The 15069-nt window shown below is 42.9% G+C and overlaps 1 protein-coding gene across 1 annotated transcript; it reads left to right on the forward strand.

The window, feature by feature from the left end:
* The first annotated feature begins 376 nt into the window (after window positions 1–376).
* On the forward strand, window positions 377–7546 carry LOC136444565 (leucine rich adaptor protein 1-like). Its single transcript, XM_066442173.1, has 2 exons — window positions 377–1240; window positions 6210–7546. The coding sequence occupies exons 1-2, from the start codon at window positions 971–973 to the stop codon at window positions 6750–6752; spliced, it is 813 nt and encodes a 270-aa protein (XP_066298270.1). The 5' UTR covers window positions 377–970; the 3' UTR covers window positions 6753–7546.
* Window positions 7547–15069: the final 7523 nt, after the last annotated feature.

Genomic DNA, 15069 nt, shown 5'->3' on the forward strand with positions numbered 1-15069 from the left:
ATGAAGCCAGCCCCTTTTGCGTCACACGTTTTGAAGGGGACTATACTCTCATTCAGACTTCATGATTATCGATCGCTTTTGTCCGAATATCAGCACGGTGTAAGGGGAGCATTGGCGTTGTCGCTTCATTTGTGATTTTCAGCACCGAATTTTACTGGTGCGGCTTTACGCTAATCTGTCGTCGGTAGTACGTGGACCGTGGAGCACTTTCCGCTCCACTTCAGACGTTTGGATTACGTAGCACTTTCACCTGCCTCTTATTCTGTCCCGCCCTTTGTCATGATGACCAGTGCATGAATGCAAGGTGTTGTCTTCGCTGTTTGGTACCAATACTGAAAAACGGGGTCGACTACCCTCCGCACTTCGCATGACATCACCAGTTTGTGGATGAAATGGATCTCCTAATGGATGTTCCGGGGTGGTAGGAGGCAATTAACAAGTTGTTTTCTCTGTTGTGGCCCGATCGCGTTTCGAGAGGCTCTTGGTCGGTTCCCAAAAAGGCCGTGTGGGTTTCTGCTACCCGAGCCCCGCCCCATTCAGCCACCCTTCACAAGAGTGCCCCCCATGCGTGGAAAGTACGACCAGGAAGAGAGAGAGGTAGAGAGTCTAGTTTATACCCCGGTTTGGCACCCTCCACACGGAGCCAACCGGTACGCGTAGTTGTGAATAGCAGCTTGTCAAAGAGCAGAGATTAGCCAGGCTGATAACACATGCAGGGTGTTTGTATGTGGCCGGTTGTAAACCACTCGGAGAAGGTGTGTGGCGGTTTCCTAGCTGGACGTGACGAACACAGAAGACACCGGTCGGAACCGTTCCCCACGAGCGTGACAGTCTGAAGGAACGATCCGGTTACAGGTGACATCAGCGGCGGAGTATGGGGGGCTAGTAGTACGGGCTAGCTACAACGTACTTGCACTAACGGACAGGAGGGGTGCACAGCACTGGGACATAGCACCGGCCGTGGACCGTTATGTTACTACAAAACATGGACGACGGGCTAGCGCGAGAAATCAAGGAGTTAGAAACTAAGATGGGTAAAATTCCAACAAGCCTACTCAATTCCTTTAAGGAATACAACAAGGAGGAGGAAGAAGAAGGGGGAGGGGTTGAAGTCGGGCATGAGGAAACGGAAGGAAGGGACGAGTTCAAGACGGAGGGAGTGAATGAGACGGAGAAGGGAGGACAAGAAAAACCATCTTCGCCCATCGACAAGCAGCTTAGTTTTGTCAAAGCAGAACTGGTAAGTAACCGCCTTTCGTTTAACACTACAGAGATAGTCTCACGGTAGATTGTATCAAAATAAACACTCTGGTTAAAGACTAGTTGCTCTGATCAACAGTCGTGCCACCGTTAGTACACAAGATCGGAGAGCAAGACACCACAGCAGATCAAGATTTACACAAGACAGCATCTTCAGTACGACTGATGACACAAGATACATAATATCTATTATCAAAAAGAGCGGCATTATAAAACCGTTATATGTTTGGGAGACCCAAGCCACTTAAGCTGCAAAGTGGAGCAAGAAGAGGGGGTGTGGGCTAAGTCACAGGTAGATGTATTGGAGGGGGTAATACATAGGATAAGGGTGATAGCACTAACTACGTACATGATATAGGTGGGGGCGTGCTGACATAAGATACACGACTTGACAACAAGGGCGTTTTCTTACACGCCAGTTAAATTTGTCCCTCCCCTGTTCAAACAAGGCACCTCCGAATACGTAAGCCATTGACGCTAACAGTGTTCATCAATTACGTGGGGTCAATTCATAATGGCGTAGGCAAAGTGGGAGCGGGCCAAGGCTAAATTGGCAAGATAAGACTCAATGTACGAACGTGTCAGCATGAAAGGGTATAACCTTTACCCGGCCTGTTGTCGGCGAGGTGGGTTTTCAAAGTGTGCAAATAGCGGGGCTCTTGAGTCTGTTGCCCGGTATTTACCCATGCTTTAGTACCTAGAGAACCCGGCGCCCAATACAACTTCAGGTGCTACACACGTCTCCTTGTACGAACCAAGAAACGGGACTCAAGCAGAAAAGAGCAAAAGAAAGGCGGCTTTGTATCATATGCCCGGGGTTGGCATGAGGTTTTCTTAAGGGCGGTTTTTGAGACGACAAACGTCGTACAGAATAGCTAAGCAGGTATTAGGGTCAGCTATCACAGTGTACACATTAGGAGGAACAGGGGTGCCTTGTGTTATACCACAGGTAAAGAGAGACGAGATTTGTAATAAGATAGAGGTTCCGTCCAGGAATGTACTGTGAAAGCTTTAGAGGATTTTGCCTTTGTGGCCAGGGATCTAGAAAGAAAGGGGGCTCTCTGTACAGGATATATGTAGCCCATGTCGCCTGCATAAGTTTGCGTTAGGTGGAGTCCACCTCGTTAAAAAATGACGCATGCCTTGGTACCAAAGGCGAGGAAGGTGGCAGGGGTGGTTGTTTTACGTCACATGTACCGTGGTAAAGTCTCATTCCGATTGGATGGCCGTGTAATTAGATTAAATCCCCTTCACCGGATATATTAGACCGTCGCAAAATGATTAGAAGGAACATTAGTCAAGGAGTGCAAACAATGTACGTATAACATCTGCTTGGAAATTGCACTTGAACCTAGTATATTTGCATAACGAGTCGCGTGACCTCCGGTGTCACAGGCGAGTGCCCCTCTTCACATCCCGTCAATAAAACCTCTCAAGGACACTTGTTAATAACTATGGGAACAAAGCTGACAAAGTGCACGTCCAAAGTCTCAATGGTGGATCGGTACCACCTGACAACATTGTAGACAGATTGTTGTACACATCATATTTTACCTCCGCCACAAGGGGCTTTTTCCATTAGTACTGGTTTGTTGGCGGAAAAAAAAATTAAAGATTTTAAATTGAATATATTGAAGGTTTGTCCTTTTATCATTATATGGATATTACTGATCTCAAGAAAAAAATCATAGAATTTTAGGATCCCGAGTCATCTTAGAACTCCACGGTAACATTTGACAAGTAGTATACAGGAACTGGCGTGAACTTAAGTTGTTTAAATTTGTTACCGCTACCTGAAGACTGGAATGCGCAATATGGTTCACCCACTAACAATGATTTGAGTCCGTTCATTGATAAAGAAAACATTGAGCATCCGGGGCGTTGGTGAACTCGTGGACTGCGGGTCATGTGATATCTAAACATTTAGGTATGTGGAGGAAGCCTCACAACTGGATTTACGTGTCTTGGGCCGAGGGGAAAATGTTGTGTTTCGGGACCCTGGCCCTTTTTTGGGTCGACCGCTGGAAGGGGACATGACATTTTCGATCTGACATCTGAGTGATGAAAACGTTGTAAAATCGCGTTTTCCAACATGTTCTCCTCCTTTCTGTTGCAATGGAAAATTATGCTTGTACAATGTATATCTGTATGATTGAAATACCAATGCCATTATGCATTTCAGTTTTATAAACTGTACTTCTTGGATCGCTTCGGCCGAAATGAGAAAACAAAGAGAATCTCCACCTGCCATCCCTATCTTTTTTTGCACGGTAGTCGGGAGCAAAACATCAATTTTCCTAGGTCTTATCACACGTCCGACTTCCAGCTGATCTGTCAAAGAAACGGGACGGACAGTAAACTTCACGATGTTCGCTCCCAACATCTGCTTGGAGATCGGCGTATATTATGGTCGAGAATAGTCATACCTATAACGTAAACGATAATTGAATCACACAAAAGAAGCGATATTTGGATAATTCAGCTTACTTCACGTGTGGCATTCGTCAACTTAAAGTCTACACGCTACTATATCAAAAATCTCTCAAGTAGTCAGTTGTTCATTACCCTTGCTGAGGAGGTCATGTTTTTATCAGCGTATGTTCGTTTCATTGTTTGTTTGTAAAAAGAACATTGAACACCTCAAGAAGAATGAATGAATGAATGGATTCTAATGATTTTTTGCTGGCCTTCAATATGGTAGAAAGGCACTAGTATACTACCGACATTCTTTACTTAAAGAATGTGCCATGTGTCACTGGAGAAAATACGGCGAGGTCAAACCTTCGTGTAAACAGTATTTAAAGTGTTTGAACTTGGGCATTTCGGAACGTGCAGTGTTCACACATGTCACTTAGTAAATACGGGATTTTACAGCCCTTAATTCAGCAGCACAGTGTGATTTAATGTTAAGGGCAGATGACATCGTGTCGCGGCATTCCTGGACTGGTGTCAGAGTGTAAACTATCTGCCAACTCTTTGGCGAGCTTCAAATAATTGATTCCTTGTCTACATGTTTGGCAACGGGTTGTCTTCGAAACTGGATCATTGGACGTAACCATTTTTTCATGGTGTTGTAGGTAGATAAGGTGCACAACAGCGTTTCTGATAACTTACATCTTAATTAGGCGAAGTTGAGTGAAAAGTAGATTATCTAGTCTTATCCCTGTATCAAAACGGGGTCACTAGTGACAGGACATGGTCTGGGATGCAAAGCTCGTAGGTTTGTCTTGTCGAGAATGTACGGTGAAGTGTTAGGGGCAGTGTAAAGAACATAATTCCTTCCATATTATGTCATGATATACCTCTTTTTGTCAAAACGTTATGTTTATGGAAATATCAAAACATTTAGACTAGTATAAAGATTAATCAAAGTAAGTATTTTCAAATTTCCAGCTGTTTTTAAAAAGATTGAGTGACCAGTATTTAATCGCTTTCTGTTAATACATCTGATGTTCATGGAGTGGTACGAATATCGAAGCTGCTCTTTAAATTTGAAATATCATGTTTCTCGATAAAAATAAACTAACCCAAGTCGGCACGGTCTTTGTTGTTACTTCATAATTGGTTTGACATTTAAAATGATAAACGAAAAAAGAACAGCTGCCCCTGTTTCTAAACAAAACTGGCGGCACTTTCACAAAATCTCTAAGGCAAAGAAATACGACACAAGGAAAACACACGTGGGTTACAATTAGAGGGACGTAAATATTGTCCAGAAGGATGATCTGGCTTCAGTTAAATCCTGGAGTGTTGACGGGCCCAGTGTCACGGTCAAGTTTGCCTACACATTCTTGGCAGCCTACTTTTGTAAGTGATGGATGTACGTTTGTTAATCTCGATTCCCATGCGTTGAGCCGGCAGCCTTGGTGTATTTAGAGGTCATCCAAAGCAAGGCAAGCCTGGAGAGCAAGGCCATGCACGTTTGAGTTCTGTGCTCTTCGGTGTTTTTTTTCTAATCTGCAAACTTGTTATCCATGCCATTGCCGATCGCGACCCCCCTCTCAAACTCCCATTCATTCATTTATCGCGTTAGGCATAATTTGCTTCCTAACCACCCACCACTATAGCCATAATCTTTCATTTCATTCATAATCTTAAATCGCTGAACGCTTAGTATCACTGGCTTTCCGCAAAAGGCAAGAGCTAGCCCCCCCCCCACACACAATTTGTTGCAGTCCTCAGAAATAGTCCACTTGTCGTTTAAAACGTCCAACAGTCTTGTTGACATAACCAACAGAACCCGACACTCTGTCCGGTTTAACGTAACCACAGTTCAGACGAGACAGTGTCACCTTTGCCACCCGTGTTGTGTAGAGGGGTTTGTTAAAGGTCGACTTCGTGTTCCCCGGGTTAATTCCATGTTGATACTCAAAGCAACACACAAAGCCCAAAGTTATAAGTCGTTTTTTGTTCTCTTTGTGGACTGAATCAAAGTGGGTCGCTTTTTTAATTTCCTGTGGTTAAACTGTGAAGACCAGAGCAGATGAAAGGCCTAGAGGCTAACAAGATTTACACCTATTGTTATTGTCCCAGTTTTGCAACACTGCCTCATAAAGGTTTCTCATTCTACAAACTGTGTACTGCTTAGCCAAAATTACGACATTGTAAAACGTTTGATTTTTAACAATGTGTTATTTGGCCAACAGCGTGATCACTTAAACTATCCTCTTAAGGATTTTGAATGACTCAAGAGTGCTACGTGACGTCGTATATAAGATATGCAGTATAAACGTTACTTAAGTCATATCTACCGTTAAACGTTTATCATTTAAACATATGTGATTAAGAATTATGAAAGAAAAGTTAAGGAGACTGTATGGACTTTTGATTACAATATGTACTAATGTCACATATATTGTTAATCATTTAGATATTTATGATTATGAATTCTTAAAAGTTAAGGAGACTGTAGGAACTTTGAATATACTCTTTTTTTTTCTGCATTTCAGAAACAAATCCGCCAGGCGGACATCCGGCTGATGCACACCTTCCTAGCCGTGAACGAGGGGATAGAGGAACTGAAGTGGTTGATGGACAACTCCTTACACACGCCGACCAGCAGTATCTGTTCCTCCTTAGCCAGTCTAGTGGACAGTCGGGACGTCCTCAACACCATCTCGGAGGAAGGCGCGGGGTTCTCCCCGGAATCCCCGGCACGGGTCCGGCGGAACAGCGATCCAGGGTGCCGAGGGGGCGATCAAGACCAAAGCCCGGGCAGATCACAACAAAGACGAGAATCTGACCAAAACGCGAGGACGATCAAATATGGTGACATCTCGCCGCAACAACTGCCGAGAAAAATAAAATACGGACTGTCCTCGCCCGGTGCCCCGCACCGTAGAATGGAACAGACTAAACAAGGCGCTCCTTTTGATAAGTATTTGACAGCAAACGGCTCAACGTCGACCGAAAATGCAAAATGTAAGGACCTTGCGAAGTCAGCAGGTACAGTAGCACAAGGGACAGAGGACAACTGGACGCTTCTTGTATAGACATGCATCAATGCAAAAATAGTAATGCCTAATGGTACCAACGGAGATATAATATACAAACAAGTTATGTGAATATGTTGTACAGAAAAAACAGCTACGATGTTTGGAACGGCCACACTACATATTATCTTCTTCGTACCCAGCGGCAAATGAAACGGGAATCGAACCATATATTCATGCATCACGGGAATCGAACCCAGGACGCAACAGTCCAGACGTACGTAGACAAATGCATCATTACACCATCGCCTATCATTGAGGTCGCACATGTTCAGCTCAGAGTATACAGACAACTGCTGCTATTCAGACGAAATGTTTCTGAATCTGAACAAAGTCCAATAACGTAACGGTACTGAGCTTACATGCCACAAAGAAAATGTAGTACAGCAGTTAAGCCAATGTGATATGTTTTTATGTCGGTTTAGTCCACAAATCAGAAAAAAGAACAATAAAAGTATGAAGAGCACCAATTTCACTTCTACACGTAAATTCCTAATGTTGATCAGATGCTTATGTACATTATCATATTCAGCACTTAACTGAGCAGCTTAAAAGTATACTACATGAAAATGTTTCTGTTGCTGGCACCCTTTTAGACAGGAGATACTACAAGATAGGTGTACGAAGTGGCCTGATCGGATGATAGGCAAACCAGTAATTCATGGATTAGATCTCTCTTTGAAATTTTCAAAACGATGGTGGCATCTATTGCTGAAAAATGTCAGAACTTCCAGTTTATAGTAACTTTTATAACGTTAATAGACAAAGAAATAAATAGATTTATAAAACATTGAGTCTGCGTTTCAAGTGCGTTTCTGTCTCTTTCCCTGTGTGCGCGTGTACGTATGTGGAGCACAGCTCTACCATTGTAGCACTGAGCATAAATCAATTTGGCTGCCATGAAATGTAAATTAACCTTTGACCACGTCTAGCGTCTATGATATTGATTATTTTCATTAGAGCAAATGAAGAACTCAGCCGTGTGCATGTCGTCTGATAATGACGTCATCGGGGACATCGATCTGTTAGATGGAAATCCTAACGAATATTGGCTCGAGTGAATGTCAAAAAAGCATGATAAGGTATTAGATTATTCTAGATTAATATTGCTAGCATGCTGGGCTCCTGACATTTAAAGATAACGAAATAAATCAATAATGGTGACCCGTCTGCCTTAGATAAAGGGCCATACAAATTGGACATGTCTAAGCGCAGCCTGGTGCGCCAGACATGATAAATTCGATATCGAATTGAATTTAGGCCGTAACTCGTAATTATGATAAGCCAGAAAAATCAAACTATCAGGGGTGTGAAGATACATCGGGTGCATTTTTCTTTTGTCTGGCAAAGAGATGTTGTAGAATTTTGTGGTCTTTAAGTTTTAATATTATGAGATAGGTTTGGGGAAAATAGGTCAGTCTTGTCCGTAAAACAGAATCCTACAACAATGAGTTTATTTTTACTTTTGGGGTGTGTTTGTGTATGTGAGGTACATCTAAAGCTATGCTTAAAAGCTTCATCGATCTTGGCGGCATGCTTTGTATGATTAGATGAACCGAGTCAATATTTGGGTCAATCACTGAAAAATGACAACGGTAGAACAGGCAACAGTTCTATATTGTACCTGTTACAATCGTTGACCTTGACTTGACTTTCTAAGCAAACGCATGATCATCATGGCACCGGGGCGGGGTCTGGCTAAAAACGTATTTTTTGGTAGTCTCCAACCAGACCCAATAGATTGCAAAGACCGTATCCAACTGGAAGAAGGAGCTTATAGTGCAACTTGGGTTGGCTATGAAAACTCCTTCTGCCTGTTAGATACGGTCTTTGCCAACCCGTAGGTCTGCTTGGAGACTTTTTTTTTGGGTGGTTTGGCCAGAATGACAGAAAAAGAGCAAGAACACGGAACGAAATATAGAAAGTATATATTTCTCGAACTATCGAAGTCTGTTCAGCGGCTTGTAAAATATGAAAACTTGTGTTCTGCAGGGTCGATTTGAAAAAGACAAACTTCGAATTCCTCCCCCGCGGTAAACATCGAACATTCCTGAAATCGAAGCTGAGACCGCCATTTTGGATTTTCGTCGTCGTCTGCTAAATCCTCCCGGACTCGTGTTTTTGAGTTATTTTAGCCCTTCTAACGGAGTTACAGAACTGAAGCAGGATTGTACGTACAGGAGAAACCGCCTAGATCCGCATTCCAAACTAATCAACATAATTTTCGTTGATACGGTTTGGATAATTAAAAGGTCTCATTCCTGTGTTACTCCGCGTGTATACTCCCAAAGAATCCGTTCAAAAACAATAACCGGGCATAAGAGGCGTGTGTTTAGGTGGATCATAAATTGCCTGTTATCGGCCCGATAAGAAGAATTTGAGATGAAAGCTTGTTTACAGCTGTCAGGATTAGGTAGGAAAGTTTCGTCATTCGAGCTATAGGATACGAGCGATATGCATTTTTCTATGAGTGCTGCGGTCGGCGCTGGCGGCACAACAGCGGCCTCGTGCGGATAGTGGGTACATGCAGTTTGAAATGCGATAAATATCGTTGTCACGGTTAGTTTTGGGTGAATCTTTTTTTGCTGCATTACGAACACGTGTGCTTCCAACAGAAAGTTAAACGACTCCATCATTATCTTCGCCGAGTACTATAGTACTCGGGGTAGATTATGTTTTTGGTTGAGCCAGCTGTTTGGTGGGTCTGTATGTATGTCAAGAGCATAACTCAAGAAACCTTTGATGAATCTTTATGATTTTTGGTAGGTGTGTAGTGGTTGTGCAAAGGAAGGTCAAGTTCAAAAATGGTTTACCATGCGTTTTTCAACAGTACTGCAGCGGACTTTTAATTTTCGTGCGTTTGTATGTAGGCAAAAAAAGTGACGGAAACGTTGATGGATCTTCATGATTTTTTGCAGGTGTGTAGATGTTGTAGAAATGGAGGTCAAGTTCAAAAATGGTTTTCCTGGCATTTTCCGTCGGTACTGCAGCGGGCTTTTTGTGGATGTGTATTTTCTTGTGGACAACATAACTCAAGAAGCTGTTGATGGATCTGTATGATATTTAGTGGATGGGTAGGGTTTATGGAAAGGAAGGTCAAGTTCGATAATCGGCCTTCTAGCGAGTACCTGAGGTACTGCAGCGGAGCTTCAATTTACTGGCATATTTTCTGAAAGTGCTATGGTCATGATATTTGTGTGGTAGATAGTTCATGCCACAAGAAGTAAGTTCTGTAAGTTTGGGCCCCCTAGCGGCTTGTTTTGTTTTGTCTTAATCTTCTAGATTTTAAGTCATAAACTTGCGTACTTCAACGTTGATTCCAATGGAACAGCCTAACACAGGATCTAGGAATGAGACCGTAACAACAGATTTGTAAAGGTCGACTTAAATTGAACTAAGGCTATATTGATCAAATTGTAAGGATGACATCCACTTAGAACCCTAAAGCAGATGCGAGAGTGCGAATAAAAAGAAGTTTGGCACCGAAAAGATTGCGGCCTACATTGCGGCCTGATTGCGGCCTACATTCTACTTTGCGGCCTACATTGTGACCTACAATTTGTGGCCGCAAATTAAAGTTTAGGCCGCAATGTAAAATGTAGGCCGCAATGTAGGCCGCAAAGTAAAATGTAGGCCGCAATGTAGGCCGCAAAGTAAAATGCAGTTGTAAGGAAGATTGATTCCAATGGAACAGGATCTAGGAATGAGACCGTAACAACAGATTTGTAAAGGTCGACTTAAATTGAACTAAGGCTACATTGATTAAATTGTATGGATGACATCCACTTAGAACCCCAAAGCCGATGCGAGAGTGCGAATAAAAAGAAGTTTGGCACCGAAAAGATTGCGGCCTAGATTGCGGCCTACATTGAGGCCTGATTGCGGCCTACAATTTACTTTGCAGCCTACATTGTGACCTGCAATTTGTGGCCGCAAAGTAAAGTTTAGGCCGCAATGTAAAATGTAGGCCGCAATGTAGGCCGCAAAGTAAAATGTAGGCCGCAATGTAGACCGCAAAGTAAAATGCAGTTGTAAGGAAGATTGATTCCAATGGAACAGGATCTAGGAATGAGACCGTAACAACAGATTTGTAAAGGTCGACTTAAATTAAACTAAGGCTATATTGATTAAATTGTATGGATGACATCAACTTAGAAGCCCAAAGCCGATGCAAGAGTGCGAATAAAAAGAAGTTTGGCACCGAAAAGATTGCGGCCTAGATTGCGGCCTACATTGCGGCCTGATTGCGGCCTACATTTTACTTTGCGGCCTACATTGTGACCTACAATTTGTGGCCGCAAAGTAAAGTTTAGGCCGCAATGTAAAATGTAGGCCGCAATGTAGGCCGCAAAGTAAAATGTAGGCCGCAATGTAGGCCGCAAGGTAAAATGCAGTTGTAAGGAAGATTGATTCCAATGGAACAGGATCTAGGAATGAGACCGTAACAACAGATTTGTAAAGGTCGACTTAAATTGAACTAAGGCTATATTGATTAAATTGTATGGATGACATCCACTTAGAACCCCAAAGCCGATGCGAGAGTGCGAATAAAAAATAGTTTGGCACCGAAAAGATTGCGGCCTAGATTGCGGCCTACATTGCGGCCTGATTGCGGCCTACATTTTACTTTGCGGCCTACATTTTGACCTGCAATTTGTGGTCGCAAAGTAAAATGTAGGCCGCAATGTAGGCCGCAAAGTAAAATGTAGGCCGCAATGTAGGCCGCAAAGTAAAATGCAGTTGTAAGGAAGATTGATTCCAATGGAACAGCCTAACACAGGATCTAGGAATGAGACCGTAACAACAGATTTGTAAAGGTCGACTTAAATTGAACTAAGGCTATATTGATTAAATTGTATGGATGACATCCACTTAGAACCCCAAAGCCGATGCGAGAGTGCGAATAAAAAGAAGTTTGGCACCGAAAAGATTGCGGCCTAGCTATAGATTGCGGCCTACATTGCGGCCTGATTGCGGCCTACAATTTACTTTGCGACCTACATTGTGACCTACAATTTGTGGCCGCAAAGTAAAGTTTAGGCCGCAAAGTAAAATGTAGGCCGCAATGTAGGCCGCAAAGTAAAATGCAGTTGTAAGGAAGATTGATTCCAATGGAACAGGATCTAGGAATGAGACCGTAACAACAGATTTGTAAAGGTCGACTTAAATTGAACTAAGGCTATATTGATTAAATTGTATGGATGACATCCACTTAGAAGCCCAAAGCCGATGCGAGTGTGCGAATAAAAAGAAGTTTGGCACCGAAAAGATTGCGGCCTAGATTGCGGCCTACATTGCGGCCTGATTGCGGCCTACATTTTACTTTGCGGCCTACATTGTGACCTACAATTTGTGGCCGCAAATTAAAGTTTAGGCCGCAATGTAAAATGTAGGCCGCAATGTAGGCCGCAAAATAAAATTTAGGCCGCAATGTAGGCCGCAAAGTAAAATGCAGTTGTAAGGAAGATTGATTCCAATGGAACAGGATCTAGGAATGAGACCGTAACAACAGATTTGTAAAGGTCGACTTAAATTGAACTAAGGCTATATTGATTAAATTGTATGGATGACATCCACTTAGAACCCCAAAGCCGATGCGAGAGTGCGAATAAAAAGAAGTTTGGCACCGAAAAGATTGCGGCCTAGATTTCGGCCTACATTGCGGCCTGATTGCGGCCTACATTTTACTTTGCGGCCTACATTGTGACCTACAATTTGTGGCTGCAAAGTAAAGTTTAGGCTGCAATGTAAAATGTAGGCCGCAATGTAGGCCGCAAAGTAAAATGTAGGCCGCAATGTAGGCCGCAAAGTAAAATGCAGTTGTAAGGAAGATTGATTCCAATGGAACAGGATCTAGGAATGAGACCGTAACAACAGATTTGTAAAGGTCGACTTAAATTGAACTAAGGCTATATTGATTAAATTGTATGGATGACATCCACTTAGAACCCCAAAGCCAATGCGAGAGTGCGAATAAAAAGAAGTTTGGCACCGAAAAGATTGCGGCCTAGATTGCGGCCTACATTGCGGCCTGATTGCGGCCTACATTTTACTTTGCGGCCTACATTGTGACCTACAATTTGTGGTCGCAAAGTAAAGTTTAGGCCGCAATGTAAAATGTAGGCCGCAATGTAGGCCGCAAAGTAAAATGTAGGCCGCAATGTAGGCCGCAAAGTAAAATGCAGTTGTAAGGAAGATTGATTCCAATGGAACAGCCTAACACAGGATCTAGGAATGAGACCGTAACAACAGATTTGTAAAGGTCGACTTAAATTGAACTAAGGCTATATTGATTAAATTGTATGGATGACATCCACTTAGAACCCCAAAGCCGATGCGAGAGTGCGAATAAAAAGAAGTTTGGCACCGAAAAGATTGCGGCCTAGATTGCGGCCTACATTGCGGCCTGATTGCGGCCTACATTTTACTTTGCGGCCTACATTGTGACCTACAATTTGTGGCCGCAAAGTAAAGTTTAGGCCGCAATGTAAAATGTAGGCCGCAATGTAGGCCGCAAAGTAAAATGTAGGCCGCAATGTAGGCCGCAAAGTAAAATGCAGTTGTAAGGAAGATTGATTCCAATGGAACAGGATCTAGGAATGAGACCGTAACAACAGATTTGTAAAGGTCGACTTAAATTGAACTAAGGCTATATTGATTAAATTGTATGGATGACATCCGCTTAGAACCCCAAAGCCGATGCGAGAGTGCGAATAAAAAGAAGTTTGGCACCGAAAAGATTGCGGCCTAGATTGCGCCCTACATTGCGGCCTGATTGCGGCCTACATTTTACTTTGCGGCCTACATTGTGACCTACAATTTGTTGCCGCAAATTAAAGTTTAGGCCGCAATGTAAAATGTAGGCCGCAATGTAGGCCGCAAAGTAAAATTTAGGCCGCAATGTAGGCCGCAAAGTAAAATGCAGTTGTAAGGAAGATTGATTCCAATGGAACAGGATCTAGGAATGAGACCGTAACAACAGATTTGTAAAGGTCGACTTAAATTGAACTAAGGCTATATTGATTAAATTGTATGGATGACATCCACTTAGAACCCCAAAGCCAATGCGAGAGTGCGAATAAAAAGAAGTTTGGCACCGAAAAGATTGCGGCCTAGATTGCGGCCTACATTGCGGCCTGATTGCGGCCTACATTTTACTTTGCGGCCTACATTGTGACCTACAATTTGTGGCCGCAAAGTAAAGTTTAGGCTGCAATGTAAAATGTAGGCCGCAATGTAGGCCGCAAAGTAAAATGTAGGCCGCAATGTAGGCCGCAAAGTAAAATGCAGTTGTAAGGAAGATTGATTCCAATGGAACAGGATCTAGGAATGAGACCGTAACAACAGATTTGTAAAGGTCGACTTAAATTGAACTAAGGCTATATTGATTAAATTGTATGGATGACATCCACTTAGAACCCCAAAGCCAATGCGAGAGTGCGAATAAAAAGAAGTTTGGCACCGAAAAGATTGCGGCCTAGATTGCGGCCTACATTGCGGCCTGATTGCGGCCTACATTTTACTTTGCGGCCTACATTGTGACCTACAATTTGTGGCCGCAAAGTAAAGTTTAGGCCGCAATGTAAAATGTAGGCCGCAATGTAGGCCGCAAAGTAAAATGTAGGCCGCAATGTAGGCCGCAAAGTAAAATGCAGTTGTAAGGAAGATTGATTCCAATGGAACAGGATCTAGGAATGAGACCGTAACAACAGATTTGTAAAGGTCGACTTAAATTGAACTAAGGCTATATTGATTAAATTGTATGGATGACATCCACTTAGAACCCCAAAGCCGATGCGAGAGTGCGAATAAAAAGAAGTTTGGCACCGAAAAGATTGCGGCCTAGATTGCGGCCTACATTGCGGCCTGATTGCGGCCTACATTTTACTTTGCGGCCTACATTTTGACCTGCAATTTGTGGTCGCAAAGTAAAGTTTAGGCCGCAATGTAAAATGTAGGCCGCAATGTAGGCCGCAAAGTAAAATGTAGGCCGCAATGTAGGCCGCAAAGTAAAATGCAGTTGTAAGGAAGATTGATTCCAATGGAACAAGATCTAGGAATGAGACCGTAACAACAGATTTGTAAAGGTCGACTTAAATTGAACTAAGGCTATATTTATTAGATTGTATGGATGACATCCACATAGAACCCAAAAGCCGATGCGAGAGTGCGAATAAAAAGAAGTTTGGCACCGAAAAGATTGCGGCCTAGATTGCGGCCTACATTGCGGCCTTATTGCGGCCTACATTTTACTTTGCGGCCTACATTGTGACCTACAATTTGTGGCCGTAAAGTAAAGTTTAGGCCGCAATGTAAA

This window comes from Branchiostoma lanceolatum, chromosome 11, assembly GCF_035083965.1.
Source record: "Branchiostoma lanceolatum isolate klBraLanc5 chromosome 11, klBraLanc5.hap2, whole genome shotgun sequence".
NCBI classification, from domain to species: domain Eukaryota; kingdom Metazoa; phylum Chordata; class Leptocardii; order Amphioxiformes; family Branchiostomatidae; genus Branchiostoma; species Branchiostoma lanceolatum.

Coding starts and splice junctions, on each gene's coding strand:
- LOC136444565 (XM_066442173.1), top strand. CDS start 971: ATGTTACTACAAAACATGGACGACGGGCTAGCGCGAGAAATCAAGGAG. Junction 1,241..6,209: donor GTTTTGTCAAAGCAGAACTG/GTAAGTAACCGC, acceptor TCTGCATTTCAG/AAACAAATCCGCCAGGCGGA.